The 16501-nt window shown below is 38.9% G+C and overlaps 1 protein-coding gene across 2 annotated transcripts in view; it reads right to left on the minus strand.

Moving 5' to 3' along the window:
- The window catches only part of CORIN (corin, serine peptidase), a 159122-nt gene that overhangs the window by 120193 nt on the left and 22428 nt on the right, over positions 1–16501 (minus strand). For both annotated transcript variants that reach the window (XM_075150550.1, XM_075150551.1), the window contains exon 3: positions 8674–9126. In XM_075150550.1, the coding sequence (XP_075006651.1) occupies positions 8674–9126 (453 nt within the window). The remainder of the gene's footprint in view (positions 1–8673; positions 9127–16501) is intronic.

Consider the following 16501-nt stretch of genomic DNA (forward strand, 5'->3'; position numbering starts at 1 on the left):
AAGGGGGCTGGGGGTGATAGTTATCCGTAGTGCTCATTACAGTATTAATCCCAACAGATACTTGAGGTCTGTTAGATATCTTATACAGAACATTGTTTCATGAGACTGCATTTGGATAGATGATAATCTACAAATAAAATAGTTACAATAAGGAGCCATGAATTCATTAAAGGGAATTGAAATCACAAGCTTAGCTAGAAGCAAATGTATGAAAGTGTTAGCAACCTCATTACAATTCTCACACAAGTATTTGAAGTTTTTGGCAAACTTACAGTCACCCAAGAGCACCAATGCACCAGGTGATAAAAGCTAGTAAGCTTTTTCTTCCTTATAAACACAAGTTATACGGAAAAATATCTCTATATTCTATATAGAGAGTAATGACTTTTAAGAATCTTTCAGATTCCAGCTAATACATCTTATACATCAAAAATTTAATGGTTTCCTTGCCAAGCTATGCCCATGCACCCATATGAAACGGCAATGGTGGAATAGGCAAACTGATGAAAACCAGGTTCTTGCTATTGAATTCAGTGAAAATTCACCATGTGTTTCTCCTGTAGGTCACTAATTTTGCCATGTCAACTGCAAATTTAATTTTAAATTAAAAAGAAAACTTGAATGGCTCTAGTGATTATTTTGACTAGTGAAAAAAACACATTTTTTAATGAGGATCGCATTGCCAAAATTTTAGGGCAGCTTTTCTCACTTTGTTTCTTTAATTTTGAGAGAAAATGTAGGCATAGGTGAGATAAAGAAACAGAAGCTACTGCTGGAAGAGAAAACACTCTCAAGCATGAACTCAAGCACCAAGAAAATTAATAGTTACCATATTAGTCTATTCATGCTTGCATTTGCATGAAAAAAACACAGCTGAGTGGCTAAACTCCTGGCCTGGGATTTAGGAGACCACAGTTTATGTTTGTCCTCGTTTCGGCTGGGATAGAGTTAATCTTCTTCCTAGTAGCTGGTACAGTGCTGTGTTTTGGATTTAGTATGAGAATAATGTTGATAACACATTGATGTTTTAGTTGTTGCTAAGTAATGTTTACAGTAGTCAAGGACTTTTCAGCTTCCCATGCTCTGCCAGGTGCACAAGAAGCTGGGAGGGAGCATAGCCAAGACAGCTGATCCAAACTGGCCAATGGTCATGACATCATGCTCAGTATATAAGCTGAGAGGTTAGCAGGGGAGCAGTGATCGCTGCTTGGGGATGGCGTGGGCATCGGTCAGCAGGTGGTGAGCAACTGCACTGTGCATCACTTATTTTGTATGATGATTATTATTATTTTGCCTTCCCTTTCTGTTCTATTAAACTGTCTTCATCTCAATCCACGAATTTTACTTTTTTTTTTCGGTTCTCTCTCCCATCCCATGGGGGGGGGGGGGAGTGAGCGAGCGGCTGTGTGGTGTTTGGCTGCCTGCCACGTTAAATCACAACAATGTTCTATGCCAACCTGAAAAACCAAAACCATTTTCCCTTCAGGAGAAAATAATGTTTTAACAACATTTTGAAATTTTTTTGAGGACAAGAATACCCCTAAAGATCTACCATGGGTCTATTGCTGCTATTACTCCTTTTATAATTGGGTCTATTCCAATTTGTATGAGTAATTACACATAAATTGAGCTAGACGACAAAGTGATTTATTAGATCACTGCTTGAGATACTGGGGATTAGGGAGATGCAAGCCTATGGTCTGACTTGGGATGCAGTTACTGGATACCTTCACTTCAGTAGAAAAAAATGTCTTCAGTATGAGCAGCACAAGGCAGGGAGAGAGAGGCGGGGAATTTATTGTTTCTGTGCCACATGTGACATATCCCGTTCAGCTATCCCCATAGTGGTTCTCACATTGCTCTTTTCTACCAAACAGAAAGCTGGGCCAGACTAGTTCTCTGTAAATTCTAGTAGTGGCAGAACACCAAATACAAAGTAAGAAATGCTGGGAAGAGACAAAAAGAGATTTATTTCTTGTATATATTAAACATAGTAAAATGACAATAGAGACGATTAGAATAACCTCTAGGCTGACCAGGGGATTGCAAACAAATTAAATTGGTGAGTTTCAAAGATGTGCATGAAACATGAAAAGACCCAAGGGTCCTCTGCATAATAAGAATATCTGTTATTTAGGAAAAGAGTAAAAGATGCAAACAAGCAAACATAAATGCTATGCTTTTTGAAGTGCTTAAGAAGTCCTCTGACACAGTGACTCGCTTTTGTGAAGGCGCTTTTCCACTTCATTCTTCCAACCCCCGTCAGGGTTTTTTTCACCCTCCTGCACACTTGTGCAAGCGCAGGGAGGAGCTGAACAGGAACCACATCCATGTTCATTTGGGATGTGTGCCTCTTCCTAGCACTCAGTCAAGTACATTCAGAGTAACCCACAGCTGGAAAAATCCATGTCCTTTATTTCTATCCACCTTGCTCTTTACTCAGTTCTTTTCCTAATGAAAGGTCTAGAGGCCCAGTGCTCTCCCTGGACTCCCCAGCATAGCCTGGAGTTGCACAGCCAGGCTGCTCCTCAGACGAAAGCCTCTGCAGACCTCCTTTCTATCACCAGTGCCACCTCCCACTAACGCACGCGGGAGCCCCCCTCTCCTTCTCCGCAGCTGCCACTTCCCGTCCTCTCAAAGCAGATGAGGCCCGTGCCTGTGCTCCGCACCCCGGCTGGCCCCCCTACCCCCTCCCCGGGAGCGCCCTCGGCCCCGCTCCTGTCCCCGCGGGGCTCGGGGCCGCGCCGGGGCCGCCGGCAGCGGCAGCAGCGCCCTCTGGTGGCCGGAGCGCCGCACCCGGGGCAGCGGCGCGGCGGCTGGAAAAACGGGGCTGAAGCCGGTGTTGCTCGGCGGCGATCACGAGGCGCAGCAACGGTTTCGGGCACCATAGAGACCCGCTGCGGCCTCTGGCGCTGTGCTGAGGAACGGGCCTCGCTCCCTCAGCTCCTCCCAGCGTTGGAGCCTGCTGGGCTGGGGGGGTGATGCCAAGCACAGGAAGGTATGGCAGAAGATCAAGCGTGGTCGTGTTACTTTTCACATGAGGATCTGAATACGGTCATAGCTCTCCATGGAAACTTTTTTTGTGAAATGGAAGAGGGGTTACTAGACTGTCTGCTAGGAGAAAAGTATGAGAGACTTGGCACGGAAAAAAGGGGATATTAAATGTACGTATGCATAAACATCAGTGAGTAGAAGAAACAAAATCAGATACTAATACCTCTTGTCCCAGTGCATATTCCATTAGTTTACAGGATGTTTTTCTAAGACGACTATCAACACTCGCTCTCTCTCCTTCTTCCTGTCTCCCCAAATCAGCAGTATTACAAAACAGGGAGTCTGCTTCATTTGAAATGAAAACATCCTACTCAATCTCATACACTTGAGATCTCTCGTGGTCAGTCTCCCACTTTACTGCCTAACTGCAACCTAGTTTTGTTTCAAAGAGAAAAAAGTACCAATAAAATTGTACTGATACTTATCTCAGAAAAACATTCTTTATTCTTAAAGATAATTACTGTTTAGTATATGGTTCTTTTTCTGTTAAGCATTGATTGACAGATGAACAGAATATTATTGCATATACTTCTAACTTCCATGAATATATACTACTGAACCTATTGGTTCACCTAAGACTCCCTTCCTGATGTTTTTGCTATCAGAAAACTCCCCAATGAACCATCCTAGTGACTTAGGACCATGGCCCATGCCTTCAGAAAACATTTAAACATGAAGTCACACAAACTCAAATCCCTCAACAGGAAAAACATATTCCTTCACTTGCTTTCCAACAGAGAGGTAACAGAAGATACATTTAACACAGAAGCTGGTCTTTGGTAGGGGCCAGCATTATATGTTCAAGAAAAATTCTAAGAATTTCAGGCAAGTATAAGGTGTATAACAACAACTTCTGGCAACCTAAAATCTTGAGCCTTCACAAGTCTGAGGTTGCCACTGGACTATTGTGTGTAAAAGCCCCCAACAGACCAACCCCTCATGAAGTTCTCCAAGCATTTTCATACTTCCTGGTTTTCTCATCACCCTGTGGCAATGAGTTCCATGATGTGACCTTTTTTTGTTTTAACTTACTGTCTGATAATACAAAAAACCAAAAGGGGCACCTACTGATATAATGAAAAGCAGTGAGTAACTGTTCCCTGTTTCTCCAGGACGCTCAAAATGGTATGGACATCTACCACAACCACTTACTCCTCAGCCAGCTGTTTTCCAGGAGGAAACCAGTGTCTTTGTCCTATTTAGTGCCTCCTCACATCTAAGCCATTCCATGTCTCTACTGGTCTGGTTGCCTGCTATTTGCCTTTTCCAATACTACTGTTATCTTTCTGAACTTATACACTGATGTAATGAGGTCTTCTGTTTTGTTCTTCGCAGACTTCATGACGATACTCAACACCTGTTTGCCTTCTTGACAGTCATGGAGCCAGAATGCTGTCTGCAGCAAACCGTCAGGTCTTTTTTTTTTTGTGGCAAAGCTAGCTGAGAGTCCAGCATTGTATTCATAGAGTTAGGGTTTTTCCCCACTCTCCGGCATTCTTTTGCACCTACTGGCACAAAGTCTTCTAAACATTTTATCAGTCACTCTCTCCACTATGAGACCTTTATGTGATTCCCAGCTAATCATTTCAGACACATAATTCTGTATTAGCAGAAGTGTTGTTACTTGACCATTCACTGCTTTCCCAGATCAGAAAACCCTGTAAGACTCCATCACTAACTTTCTTCACTGTGGAGCCTAACCATTCATTCTTCTTTTTCCTTCTGTCTTTTAATGAGCAATTAGTCTGTGAGAAAAGTGTCTTTAAAACTCCTCAGTGAAGACTCTCATTAACAGCATTTTGAAAAGCCAAGTATGTTACATTAACCAGCATTTTCACTGACTCCTTCAAAGAACTTTCCAATACACTTGTGAGGCATTGCTTCCCATTGTAAAATGAAAATAAGCTTCTTCATCTCTTCCTTATTATAGTCCTCATGCATTACCCACTAATCTATTCTTTACTAGAATTTCTGCCAAAGATCTTCCTTCTGTTTCAAGGACTTTTTAAGTAATTGATGTCATATGTGCCAAATTTCATTCCCCTCTAGTTAGTAACTCAGCAATGTCTTACTTGTGTTATTTTAAAGTCTTGAGTGAATACCATATGGCCACAATGTTTATAATTTCTCTTATTAATGTGTTCTAATGTCTTTTATTGAAGCTATGGTTCACCAGTAAAGCAAGGGATACTAACACCAGACCAAAAATATTACAGCCACATGAATGCCAGTTCAAATGTGTTCAGAGAATTTTGTCTGGTTAGTTTTGTACTGGCAATCTTTGTGTCGTATGAGCTATCATTTGCCTTTTAACACCCTTCATAAAACCAGCATAAAGTCCAAGTTATGCATGCTTACTAAATCAACAGAAATGCATTCAACTCCCCACATTTGAACCAGATGAAACTCGTACTGATGGATGATCTGCTAGTGTGATGGATGATGATGGAACATCAGCCTCACACTTCATTTGGAGATTAACTTCCTTATAAGATATGCCTAAAAAAGCTCAAACCTCCATTTTACATGGGTTCAAAGTGATTACATAAATTCATGGGAGAACGCTCATCAGATCTCACTGCAGATCACTGGAATCTGCTACTATATAATGTTGAAGTGTCTCTCTATGCTAGCCCTAGTTTATTCTTCTTTAGGCATGTGCTAATGGTCGCAGTTGGATCCAGACACTAAGCAAGACAGATTTAATTTGATCTACTACTACCATTCCCATGTGGTCATTAAGTTTTACTTGTCCCAAAAAGTCCTTTTTACTCCAAAAGGCTATTCCAGTCTCACTATTCCAAAACTTATTTATATCTCGTCCCCCAGTTATTCCCCATCTCCCTCCACATCATACGTAAGATCCCTCATCCACATCCCTCCATCATACATAAGAACTTCCTGTGGATATCAGAACATGTTCTCTGTTACCTTAGAGTTCTCTCCAAGAAGCAAAGCTTAGTGGAAAAGGAGAGATCAAAGAGACCGAGGATGAGTGTAAGGAGATCATTCGCAAAGGCCAGGACAGGTAAGGCAGGGAGGAGCCCTGTGTACTTGTAAAAATCCCCTGCTTTCTAGTCCTCCATGCCTTGGACAGCCATGGGAACACGTAGTTATTTTGAGACCAAATTCTTCTGAATCCCCAAAATATATATACATTTTAAGGTAGCTACACACAAAATTAAGGCAATGTCCACATGAATAAAGGTAAGCAAAAAACTTGAGAGTGGAATAAAAGATCGAGAGGTTATTGATTAGTAACATACTAGCTCCTGATGTTTCTGGTAGGGGGAGAAAAACCCAATTTGAAGTATCTCGGTTTGGGATGGGGTTTTTTTTGTTGTTGTTTGTTTTTTAAGGAAACCTGTGGTATTTCAAATTTGTCTTTGAAAATCTTTTGTCCTTTTCTCTTTATACGGAAGAAACTACCTCACAGTAGAATCCCAAGTAGTTATGCCTACTGAACAAACACGCAGTCATACTGCTGTTGGAATGAACTGCACTTACCAGAATAGAGCGCATACTTACAAATTTCTTCATAGGCTACCAGTGCCTTTCTATGTAAGAAATATATTTGCTATTTCAGCATTTATATAATACCAAACCCCAAATATTTGAAAGTTTAGAAATCCAGACCTAAGGTTGTCCTGAGCCACTGTAGCACTGTCCCTGCATCAACATCCTAGGAAGGAAAGATATCACCCCCCTACACACACAGACGCATATTATATCCATCTTGGAAGAGTTCATTCCAACGTGATAAGAGAAGGGAAAAAAATTTTACACTGTTTCAACTATATTTCTTGGAATTCCAGGTATCTCAAATATGATGATTAAGCAGATGAATACAAATATAAACACAGAATCTTACACAATATATCTATACTGTATCTACCCAGTTAGATACAATGCAAGGACACCATCTTCTAGAATAGGAATGGTTAGACCCCACAGAACATCAAAGAAGACCTAGTTAAGAAACGCAGGCAGTATATTGCCCTACAGTTTTGCTCAACATTAATCATCAGGCCACTAACTTTGAGGTGTCCTTTGCTACAGTAATTATTGAAAATCCTTTGGGTTGGAAGTATCTGTAGCGTAGCACACTATGCTTCTACACTGTTCCTTGGCGCTGTGATAATTAACCAAATTACCAAAAGAGGTAAATAAATGGATCACTAACAGGATACAAGTGTGCATTCATATACATTTGTTCTGAGTTTGGGGTGCAGGGGGAGAAAATAAGAGATAAATCCATTTAAGAAAAATTATTTAGCAAACAGAACCTACAGAAAGCCTGCACCATTCAAATGGCCTGCGGAGTCACTACAGTCTAGGGAACAGAAGAAAATATTGACAAATCATTGATTCACTGTAAGTTATTATTTTTGAAAGCTAATTTTTGAGTGAGAAAATAAGCTATCACTGAAATGCCCTCATAAGGAATCTCTTCTGTGTACCAGGTTTTAAAAAAAGAAAGTTATATTCAAAGGGTTTCCCTACTTTTACTTTACTCCAGAAAGAACAAGAAAAAAATGTAACAGCGCTGTTTCCCAACTTTTACGTGCCTGTTTGATGATGGGGGAGCAGGGACAAACTCCTGAAGGGAGAATGCTTAAAAAAAAAAAACAGCAGAGCAAAAAATCTTGTATAACTAATATCAGGTCTTACAACCTAACTAAGCACAGAATCCAATAGAGGAATGACACACAGACCTGCCCCTCAAAATAACATGTAATTCAGTGGCCTTTCAGAAGTGATCACCACTGTCAGATATCATCTCTTAATTTTCATTTTATAGAAATTTCAAAAATACATTTAATCTAGTGTGCCACTTTTAGGTCACTGACTATCTCCTTTCATCTATTTCAGATCTCTCTATAACCTGGAATAAGTTTTGCTTTGTGCTCTGGTGGGATCAAGACCAAAGGAATGATATACAGTTCAAGAGAAACAAATTCATTTTAACATGGTACTCTAGTGTTTCAGTTGTTAGCAAAACAGTATCAGGGAATCTTTCACTACCACTGACATGAGGAATCAATACAATTATCATGGCACTAATGAAATGCACCTACTTTCATAGTCAAACCAAAAGAAAAACTGATCACAGTTAATTGTTATTATTCGCTCTAGACATTTTGATTGTAGTCCTCAGAAACATCAAGGGAATTTTATTGCTACATAGACAAACTGCTTCACATTAGAGAAGAATTTATCCATTAACATAGAAAAAGTTGTAACTGTAATTACATCCCAAGTTCAGGAAGGTACTTCCCACATACATGATTTTAAAGAAACATAGAAAATTCAATCTACAAACTGAATACGGTCTGCAATAACTCATTTTCAGCCTTGGTAAGCATGCATGATTATCACTAATTAAAGAATGTATTGTAAGTATTCATACCTGAAAGAATTTACTGCATCTTCCTCAACAGGGTCGATCAAAAGTTCTGATAAGAAACCAGTTGCTTGCAACATGGAATGCGCACAACAAAATAAATTAAAAAGGGACACATTCCTCAGAACTCATGGGAACACATTGGGAAGCATGCCAACAGTATGTTCTGTACTTTTTGAGTCAGAATTATGGAGCCAAATAAAATGTAAACTTACTTTTTTTCTGATCCTTTTTTTGTGACACAGATGGATGGGTAGGACTTAATACTGGCAGAGTGGTCATCCTCTCTGTATTGTTAAAGGACCCATCTGTAGACCACAAAGTCGCCTCCTCTGCAGTGGCAAACAACTGGGTGCTGTCTTCAGAGCCCTCTGCCAACGCAGCATCATATGTAGGGTGAGGATTGAGCACTGTGGCTTGAGTTGCGAGAGCAAATGAATTTTCCTGGAAAACGTCTCTAAATATATTTGAGTTCTTGTTCATTTGGTCAATGTGGGATAAAGGTGTGGTGGTCCAGGAAGAGGGCCGTGTGCTGAGATCCATTGTGGGATCAGTCTTGGAACTGTTTTCAACCATGTTTGGAAAAAGAACATCAGATGTTTCAACATCACTGTTAACTGTGAGAACCTCACTTCCATTTGAATAAAAGCACGTTTTTTCTAACACCCCTGGAAGAAAGGAAAAAAAGCACCAAAATTACCATCACCTGGAAGGTCAAGTGTTACCAATTTGTTTTGGAAGGTTAGTAATAAATATAATGGCACAGATTAAAAAAGTAATATTCATTTCAAAGTTAAAATTAAAGGGAACTAAAGTTAAGAATTTCATTTACCAACAAAATAACAGTAGCACATCAAAACAAAAGCTATGGCTACTGTAGGATAAATAGAGAAACATATAACCAGAGAAACAAATAAACGCTTCCATGAACTAAAAATGTTTTAGTCTTACTTGTAATAGATCACAGAACTCTTACATGTTTATAACTATGGAGTGTAATTTCAGGGAGCTCTAACATGCATTCGTTCTATCATAGTGTTAACAAGATTGGCAATACTTTTTTTCTCCTTTTAAATTGCATCATCTCTTGTTTTCATAGTACCACCATCTTCAGAAAGCTAATTCTGAAGCTCCAAGGGAACCAATACATTTTTAATATATTTTATATTCACTAACTTTTAAAATGGAAGGAGGTATTGTTTTCTCTATATAGGATTACGTAATTTAACTACCACTGCTAAATATAGATCCACGAGTTCTTTATTATTCTTCTCTGATACTTGATTTTAAATAAATAGTTGTATCCAAAATTTTAGGCACTTGCAGTATTTTTTTTTGTTCATTTATTATATCCTAGACAAACACAGACTTTGCTTAGGTTGTGTGTGTTGAACAGTTGCAAGTAATTATAGTTCACAAATCAAAACAGCTGCATAACACTAAGGAGATGCATCCCATAAGCATCAGGGAATTCAAACTAAATAGTAAGAGAATCTATTTTTAACCTGTGACTATTACTGAAATACTTAGTTAATCCAAATAATAAAGAAGGCATCTCAAACATATATAGGACATATAATGTGGTTATCTATAATAAAAACTACAAATACCAACACAAATTTTTTAACCAAATATATTAGAGTCATAGTTAATGCTAGAAGAGAAGCACCAATCTATATCACAATGTAAGAAATTTTTGGTAAATAGCAAAAGCAATTTTTGCCACTAGCTAGTCATGTAAAAGAGTTTAACAATCATAATAAACACAGTTCAGCTAGACTTGATTACAAATAATGAAAAGGAATCCCTCAAAACATAAAATCTCCCAACTGTTTGTAAATACCCTGGCAACAATTTACAATTTTAATAGCTTTTCTGGTTGTCTGCTTCTAACAGTGATATTTAAGCACTCCTCTCACATTGTTTCAATGTGTACTCCATATATATCCTTCATGCTTCAATAAAGTAAAAACAAGGGAGTGAAGAATATTTATCCTTTCAATGATGGGACACAAATAAAACAGCCTTTCCTTAGCCAAAATCCAAAGAGAAGGCCTAAAACATGGCTTCCTCTAGCTGGGCTCTGTGTGGAAAGAAGAGAGTTTTCTGCTTATCCTTTCAACTCCTTTTCTTGTCTCTCACCCTTACTGCTAGCTACAAGCCCTCAAGCCAAAAAGATGGTCACACCTGAAGCGCATTGGTAAGAATTCACCTCCTGTGGTTCTCTACAAACCCTCTGAACTCAAGGCAAATCACACAGATTTTTCTTTCCACTCTGATGTGTAAATCGTTTTTTCCTAGGCTTTCATATTGATTTGATCCTTCATTAGCTGCTTGGTACAGGTGACTCTTGAGTCCACACAACACCCACCACCATCTCTCCTGAACTTTGTTTTCAGTTTGGTTATTGCGTTTACCAAAATGGCTAGTCGCACGATCACCTCTCAGCCAGGCATTGTTCACCCGCCACCACTCCAGGCTCTCTCCCTAGCCAAACCCACCGCTCTGCCAACTCCAGGCACCACACACAACCCGAACCCACTCGGGTATTCCGAGCCCCTTCCCACTGCTGTTACTGAATTCCTCCTCTCACTCCTTCATGCACAACTGACTGGTCTGAAATTCAAGGACTGGGCAGGAGGGAATCTTTATTAATCAAGGCTACAAATAACTAACAATGCCAGAAGAACCCAGCTTCCAGTTACAGTCTGAAGTGATTTTGGGTTAGAAAGCTTTATAGCTAAGAAGAAAAGAGAACTAGAATAGCTGAGAAGGGGCAACCTTAGCATTTTCTTTTTCATTGATAACCTTTAACTATAGCAACTGGAACCAGCAACAAAAACTTGTCAGATTCCTGAAATATAATGGGGTTCAATGAAACAGTTTGAGATTTACCATATCCTCATTTATCCAGCCTGGGTTGTTTTGGCTCCAGTGTCACTAACTATGAGTAAATCTTTTTGTCTAACTTCTACTGGAAGAACCCAGGGGAACTTTATATATATATATGTTAAGGTTTCTGTTTTTCCACCAACAAATGTTCATAATTCATTGGGGTTTGAGGAATTTACTGTGTGTATTTTACAGAAGCTAAACTAAAAATCTCCCACCTGCAAACTATTTCAGCAGCAATTTTTTTTGCTTGAGTCCTCTGGTCAGGCCAAACGGGAAGAATGAATGTGCTCTGGTTTCACAGATAGGGGCCAGTAGTAATATGATTTGCTAAAATCTAAGGAATTGTGACTGATCATGCTCAGAAATTGTGCTCACTCATATGAGCTTTACTTGGATGCTTTGATTCCAAATAAAGCTTTGAATCTCTATGATTCAGAAGCCTACTTTGTTTCAAGTTTCAAACTTTAGCAGTTTTTTCTGTAATTTTCAGAAAGTTAAAATGAGCTTTTTTTCCTCCTTTGGAAAAGTGCATAGTTTTTTTCCGTAACTCAAGAATAGCTGAGGGGATTTTTTTCACATTCTCTCTCTTCCTCTCTAGGCTCATCTCTTCTCCTCCACACAACACAAAAATAGAAAAAGCCTGGAAAACGTTGGTCCCAAAGAGCTATGAATAATGATTTAAAATTAAAGTAAAAATGATTAGCTATTTATATATCACTCAGCAGAACAGCAGGCAATACATTACAAGACAGGTAAACTTTTGAAAGTAGTTTAAAAAAACCTTTTGGTTTAATACAGTAAATAACCAATAAATTTATTGGACCAATAAATACTGTTAAGGAAAATATTGAAGTTACCCACTGGATTCTATCCTCTCCCCACTCAGCCTTATTTCATTCTTTTTCTGGAACTACAAATAATAGCTATGTCTATCACTACCCATAAGGTCATTTACTTCTTTCACCGAGATCCCCAAATGCTTGTTTGCTTCTTCAACCCATCTTTCCAATAATAGCATTTTTTGTTCTATTTTCACAGTTTCCTAGTGATAACAACTCCCCTTCTCTTCTTGACAGGTGTACCACACAATGAACCTCTTCCACACAAAAGGCCTTCCCAATTGTATCATCTCAGCTGACAATGAGTAGTATTAAAATTCTTTTTAACAGTTTTTTTTCCCACAAAATAACATGAGCCTGGGCTCTGGTGCGTATGTCCTCGAGAGAGGTAGGCATAGACCTCTGTTTGGCATTCCCCACTGGCTAGCTCTAGATGACAACTGTGTTTCTACTTAGTATGTCAGGGTTTTGGATCACCTTCCTGAGTCACCTTGTTCTCCCCCCATGTTTTCCTCCTATCCTCTCATCTTCCCAATGCACAATAGGGAATTCAAGCACTTAATTCCAGGCTATAGAGTCGCCTCTCTGAGTTAGGGTCCTATTTGCTTTGATTCTAACCTTTTACCCCCTAAAAATACTACTGTGTATCTTCAATCTTCATTTAAGATGGAGATTTTTTATAGCATCAAAAGCCCTGAAGGAACTATTTAAATTTACCTATGAAAACAGTGTGACGCTTTAAAATAATCACTTCTTTTTTAATCTCTTCAGTAATGAGAACTGAGTTACTCTCTATCAATGCCTGCTAATATCCATACAACATATACAGGACATGCATTTTATTCATGTATACATGCACACTATATCCAATTATTCTTCAGATGTGACTTCATACAGAGCTGTGGATAGTAAATCATAGAGCTGTAGACAGTAAATCATAAGCCAGATAGTTAATTAGTTGAAAAGTAGCTGTAACCATTTTGGATTTGTGTCTCCAGCTACAGCTGGACATGTCCAGATGACAGAAATATACAGCATGCTGGCCTTCATTGTGTTTGGTACAAAAACAAGGAACTGGCACCAGGCTCATTCAGTTCAAAGCAATGCCTTGCCAACAGTTTTACTGATCCTTTTCCAGTTGCTATTCACTATTGGGGAATTAATGTTTTATTTAAAGATCTGAAATGGACAGTTACGAGATCTAAGAAGTAGTCACACTGTTCAAGCTATTAAATTGAGATTTTGGCAGTGTATACTGTGGGTGACTTCTAGCAGTTCACAGCAAGAAATCTCAAAAAGACCAAGTTTGTTTAAAAAGCTAATGAAACAGAGCAAAGCAGCCTACCAAAGTATCTGTGATGGATGAAGCATTTACACAGGGAATAAAACGCTGGTTCACTACTATAACTAGCGAGCATTTACCCACTGAGATTTCTTCTGCAGGGTCTGTCCCTATGACTCTGCACTCTGAAGAAATGGGCGCATCCCTGACAATATGGAGGTCCCATAGCATGCCAAACCATTGCACATCAGTTGAGCTGCAATAATAGACTTTATCCTGCTCCTCCTGTCAAGTAAAGACATTACCTTAAACTGCTTACCAGCTGCCCAAGGGGCCCAAAAGGAGGTCAGTTGTAATTTTTTTTTTTCCCCCCAAATTAACAGGTGACTTATGCAAATAATGGATCAGTTCCCAGATAAAATGAAACTCAGAGTAGACTTTGTGGAAGGCGTCTTTTAAAGAAGCTGCAGAATGAAGCCGGGCTCCTAAGGTCCTGTGCAGAAAGGAGAGATTTTCCCTTTCATCGACTTCTGGTTTTCAGGCAACGAAGTCTTAGCAAAAATATCAGGATCGTCCTAAAGGGCTGGAGGGGAAGACAGTAGCTACCTTTCATATTAACAGCTGTTGTTGCCTGAAAGTTCCCAGTTACAGTCATAACACTGTGGTCTAATAAAAAATCTTATCTGGTGTCTTTCTTTTTTCCTGTCTCTTGAGCACGATGTGTCATGTAACTAGAAATTTTTATTTATAAAGCTTTTCTTAACCTAAGAAATGAAATGTAACATACACATAATGGCTTTATTGCAATTCAGAAACCAATCCTGAACTCTGCGCCTGTGTTAAATGCTCACTTTGCACTGGCTAATGATTAAAGCTCCATGGGCTCCTTGGGAATCAGTCATGCCACGCCAGAATCCTTGCCTCAGTCACTGTGACCTTCTGTCCATCTGTGCTGGGTGGACTGCCAGACTTTCATTATTATTCTCTAGATCACAAGAACAATTCCCTGCTGACCTCAGTGATGTCTCACAGCAGACATTCTGACCTGGAGCTATATTCACAGCATCTTTTTTTTTTTTCCCCAACATTCCAGGTGTGTCAGTAAAGAAGGCTTGCTAGACTAAATTAGTTCGTATAGATGGGTGAAATACAGGCTGCTCTGGGATACACTCTTTTGGACATTCCCCATAATATAGCTGTGTTGGCAAGATCAAATTTAAGAACCGGCAGATCATTTAGCTGATGATTACCATCTTCCATCAGCAAAACTCCCAGGACCAAATGGTTTATTTGTATGTTAGTGTTAAACTCCTAAATTTAGACACCTGTCTTATAGCAAATATTGCCATTGATTGACAATGGAATTGTTTATATTTCATGTTGCTTTCACAATTATAACTTTTGGATCTCCATGCTGCTAGTCACTTTAGATTTTGAGGACGTGTCATATGCCTCAACATCACTTGGAGAACTACCAGCATCTCCAAATGATTCAGGGATCAAGATCTTCTAACTCTGGAGTATAACTGTAACTCCCTGCAACTTTAACTTCCTCTGTGTGGCAAAAAGTTCTTATGGACCAGTACAGTTGGGTTCCCAAATTGATACAGGAGTCTTAACATATGCATGTTATCTTATCAATGTGGAAGATCCACCAGCCACAAAGCTAAGCCTAGCAGTATTACTATTATGTACTTTTTCTGATGTTTATTCTGTGAAGGAGACACAGCTCCTTCTGTGTTCTCGGGAGGGGAAGGGAAAGGAGATTACAGGTCTCACAGATAATATAATAGTAATGATCATTGTTCAACCAGTGACATGCAAGAACATTGACAGCATCTCTGGACAGCATCAGCTGGACAGAATCTTGCTGCAGATTTCCCAAAAACCAGAATGATTTGAGAACTGCCCAGGCTGGTTCATACTTATATAAGGATAATAAAAATGCAGCTATTAGAGTGAGCTTTGTTTTTAAGGAGAGTAAGATGAAAATGCTAAATACAACCCATCACACATAACACTTGTAATAATTCTCACTGAGAACCAAAGTTAATCTCAAAATACGTGTCAGAGCCAAAATATAAACACTGCATGCTGATAATGTAAGGATGGTAAGAGAACCAAAACCTCAATTATTTGCATATCCATAGTCAACAGTGCATCTTACTTTAATTGTAATCCTCATTCCCACCAGTGTTGACGGACTAACAGGCTTTTAAATACTATTTTGCAAAATGCATGAATGCCTAACATTGTGCATAGATAAGAGGGTACGCTGCTTGCCTGAAAGGCAGGCTTATTTGATGTGGTCCTGCAGCATGATCATATGCCCAAAAATTATATCTGGACTGTCAAAGTCTGACATACATGAAACCATTCTTTATGTGTGTCACAAGACTTGTTCTGAATTCTACAGAAAACAATAGATAAAGCATTAGTTGTGGATGGCTGTTAACAGGAGGTGGTAGAAGACCACATGAGTTGAGGATACTGATGTGAAGGAATGGGAGGAATGGGACATCTGCCATGGAATGCATTTATCACTATAAAATAAATATAATTTATTTTCCTTTATGGAACTGTAAGTATAAAGCATTTTGTTTTCCCAGGTAAATAACTGCAATGGTAAGCAATTATGGTACAATCAAAAACTCTTTTAATTTGGTATAATGCTCACCAGCTGTGAAGGACTTTTTAAAAACAATGTTTCAAGTTTAGAACACTTCCTCTCTGCAAGGAAAAGAATGAAAATGCCAGAGGTTTTTCATTCTTACAAACATGCTAATTTTCACCTTAGTAATGTCTGCATATTATTCATTATTTAAGGATTTTTTTTCAGTGTAAGCAAAATGGGACATAGACTACAGATTCTAAGACAAGTTGAAGGTGATCTTCCTCTCTCCACTTTAAAGAAAGATTTAGCTATTCAAACCATGGATTCAGTTATTGTTTGTTTCCCTGGAAAGTAATGAAAATTTACTAACTATTTACTAACTATAATGCCTGATGTCTACAGGGGTCAGATGA

The sequence above is a fragment of the Calonectris borealis genome, chromosome 4, assembly GCF_964195595.1.
Source record: "Calonectris borealis chromosome 4, bCalBor7.hap1.2, whole genome shotgun sequence".
Lineage (NCBI taxonomy): Eukaryota > Metazoa > Chordata > Aves > Procellariiformes > Procellariidae > Calonectris > Calonectris borealis.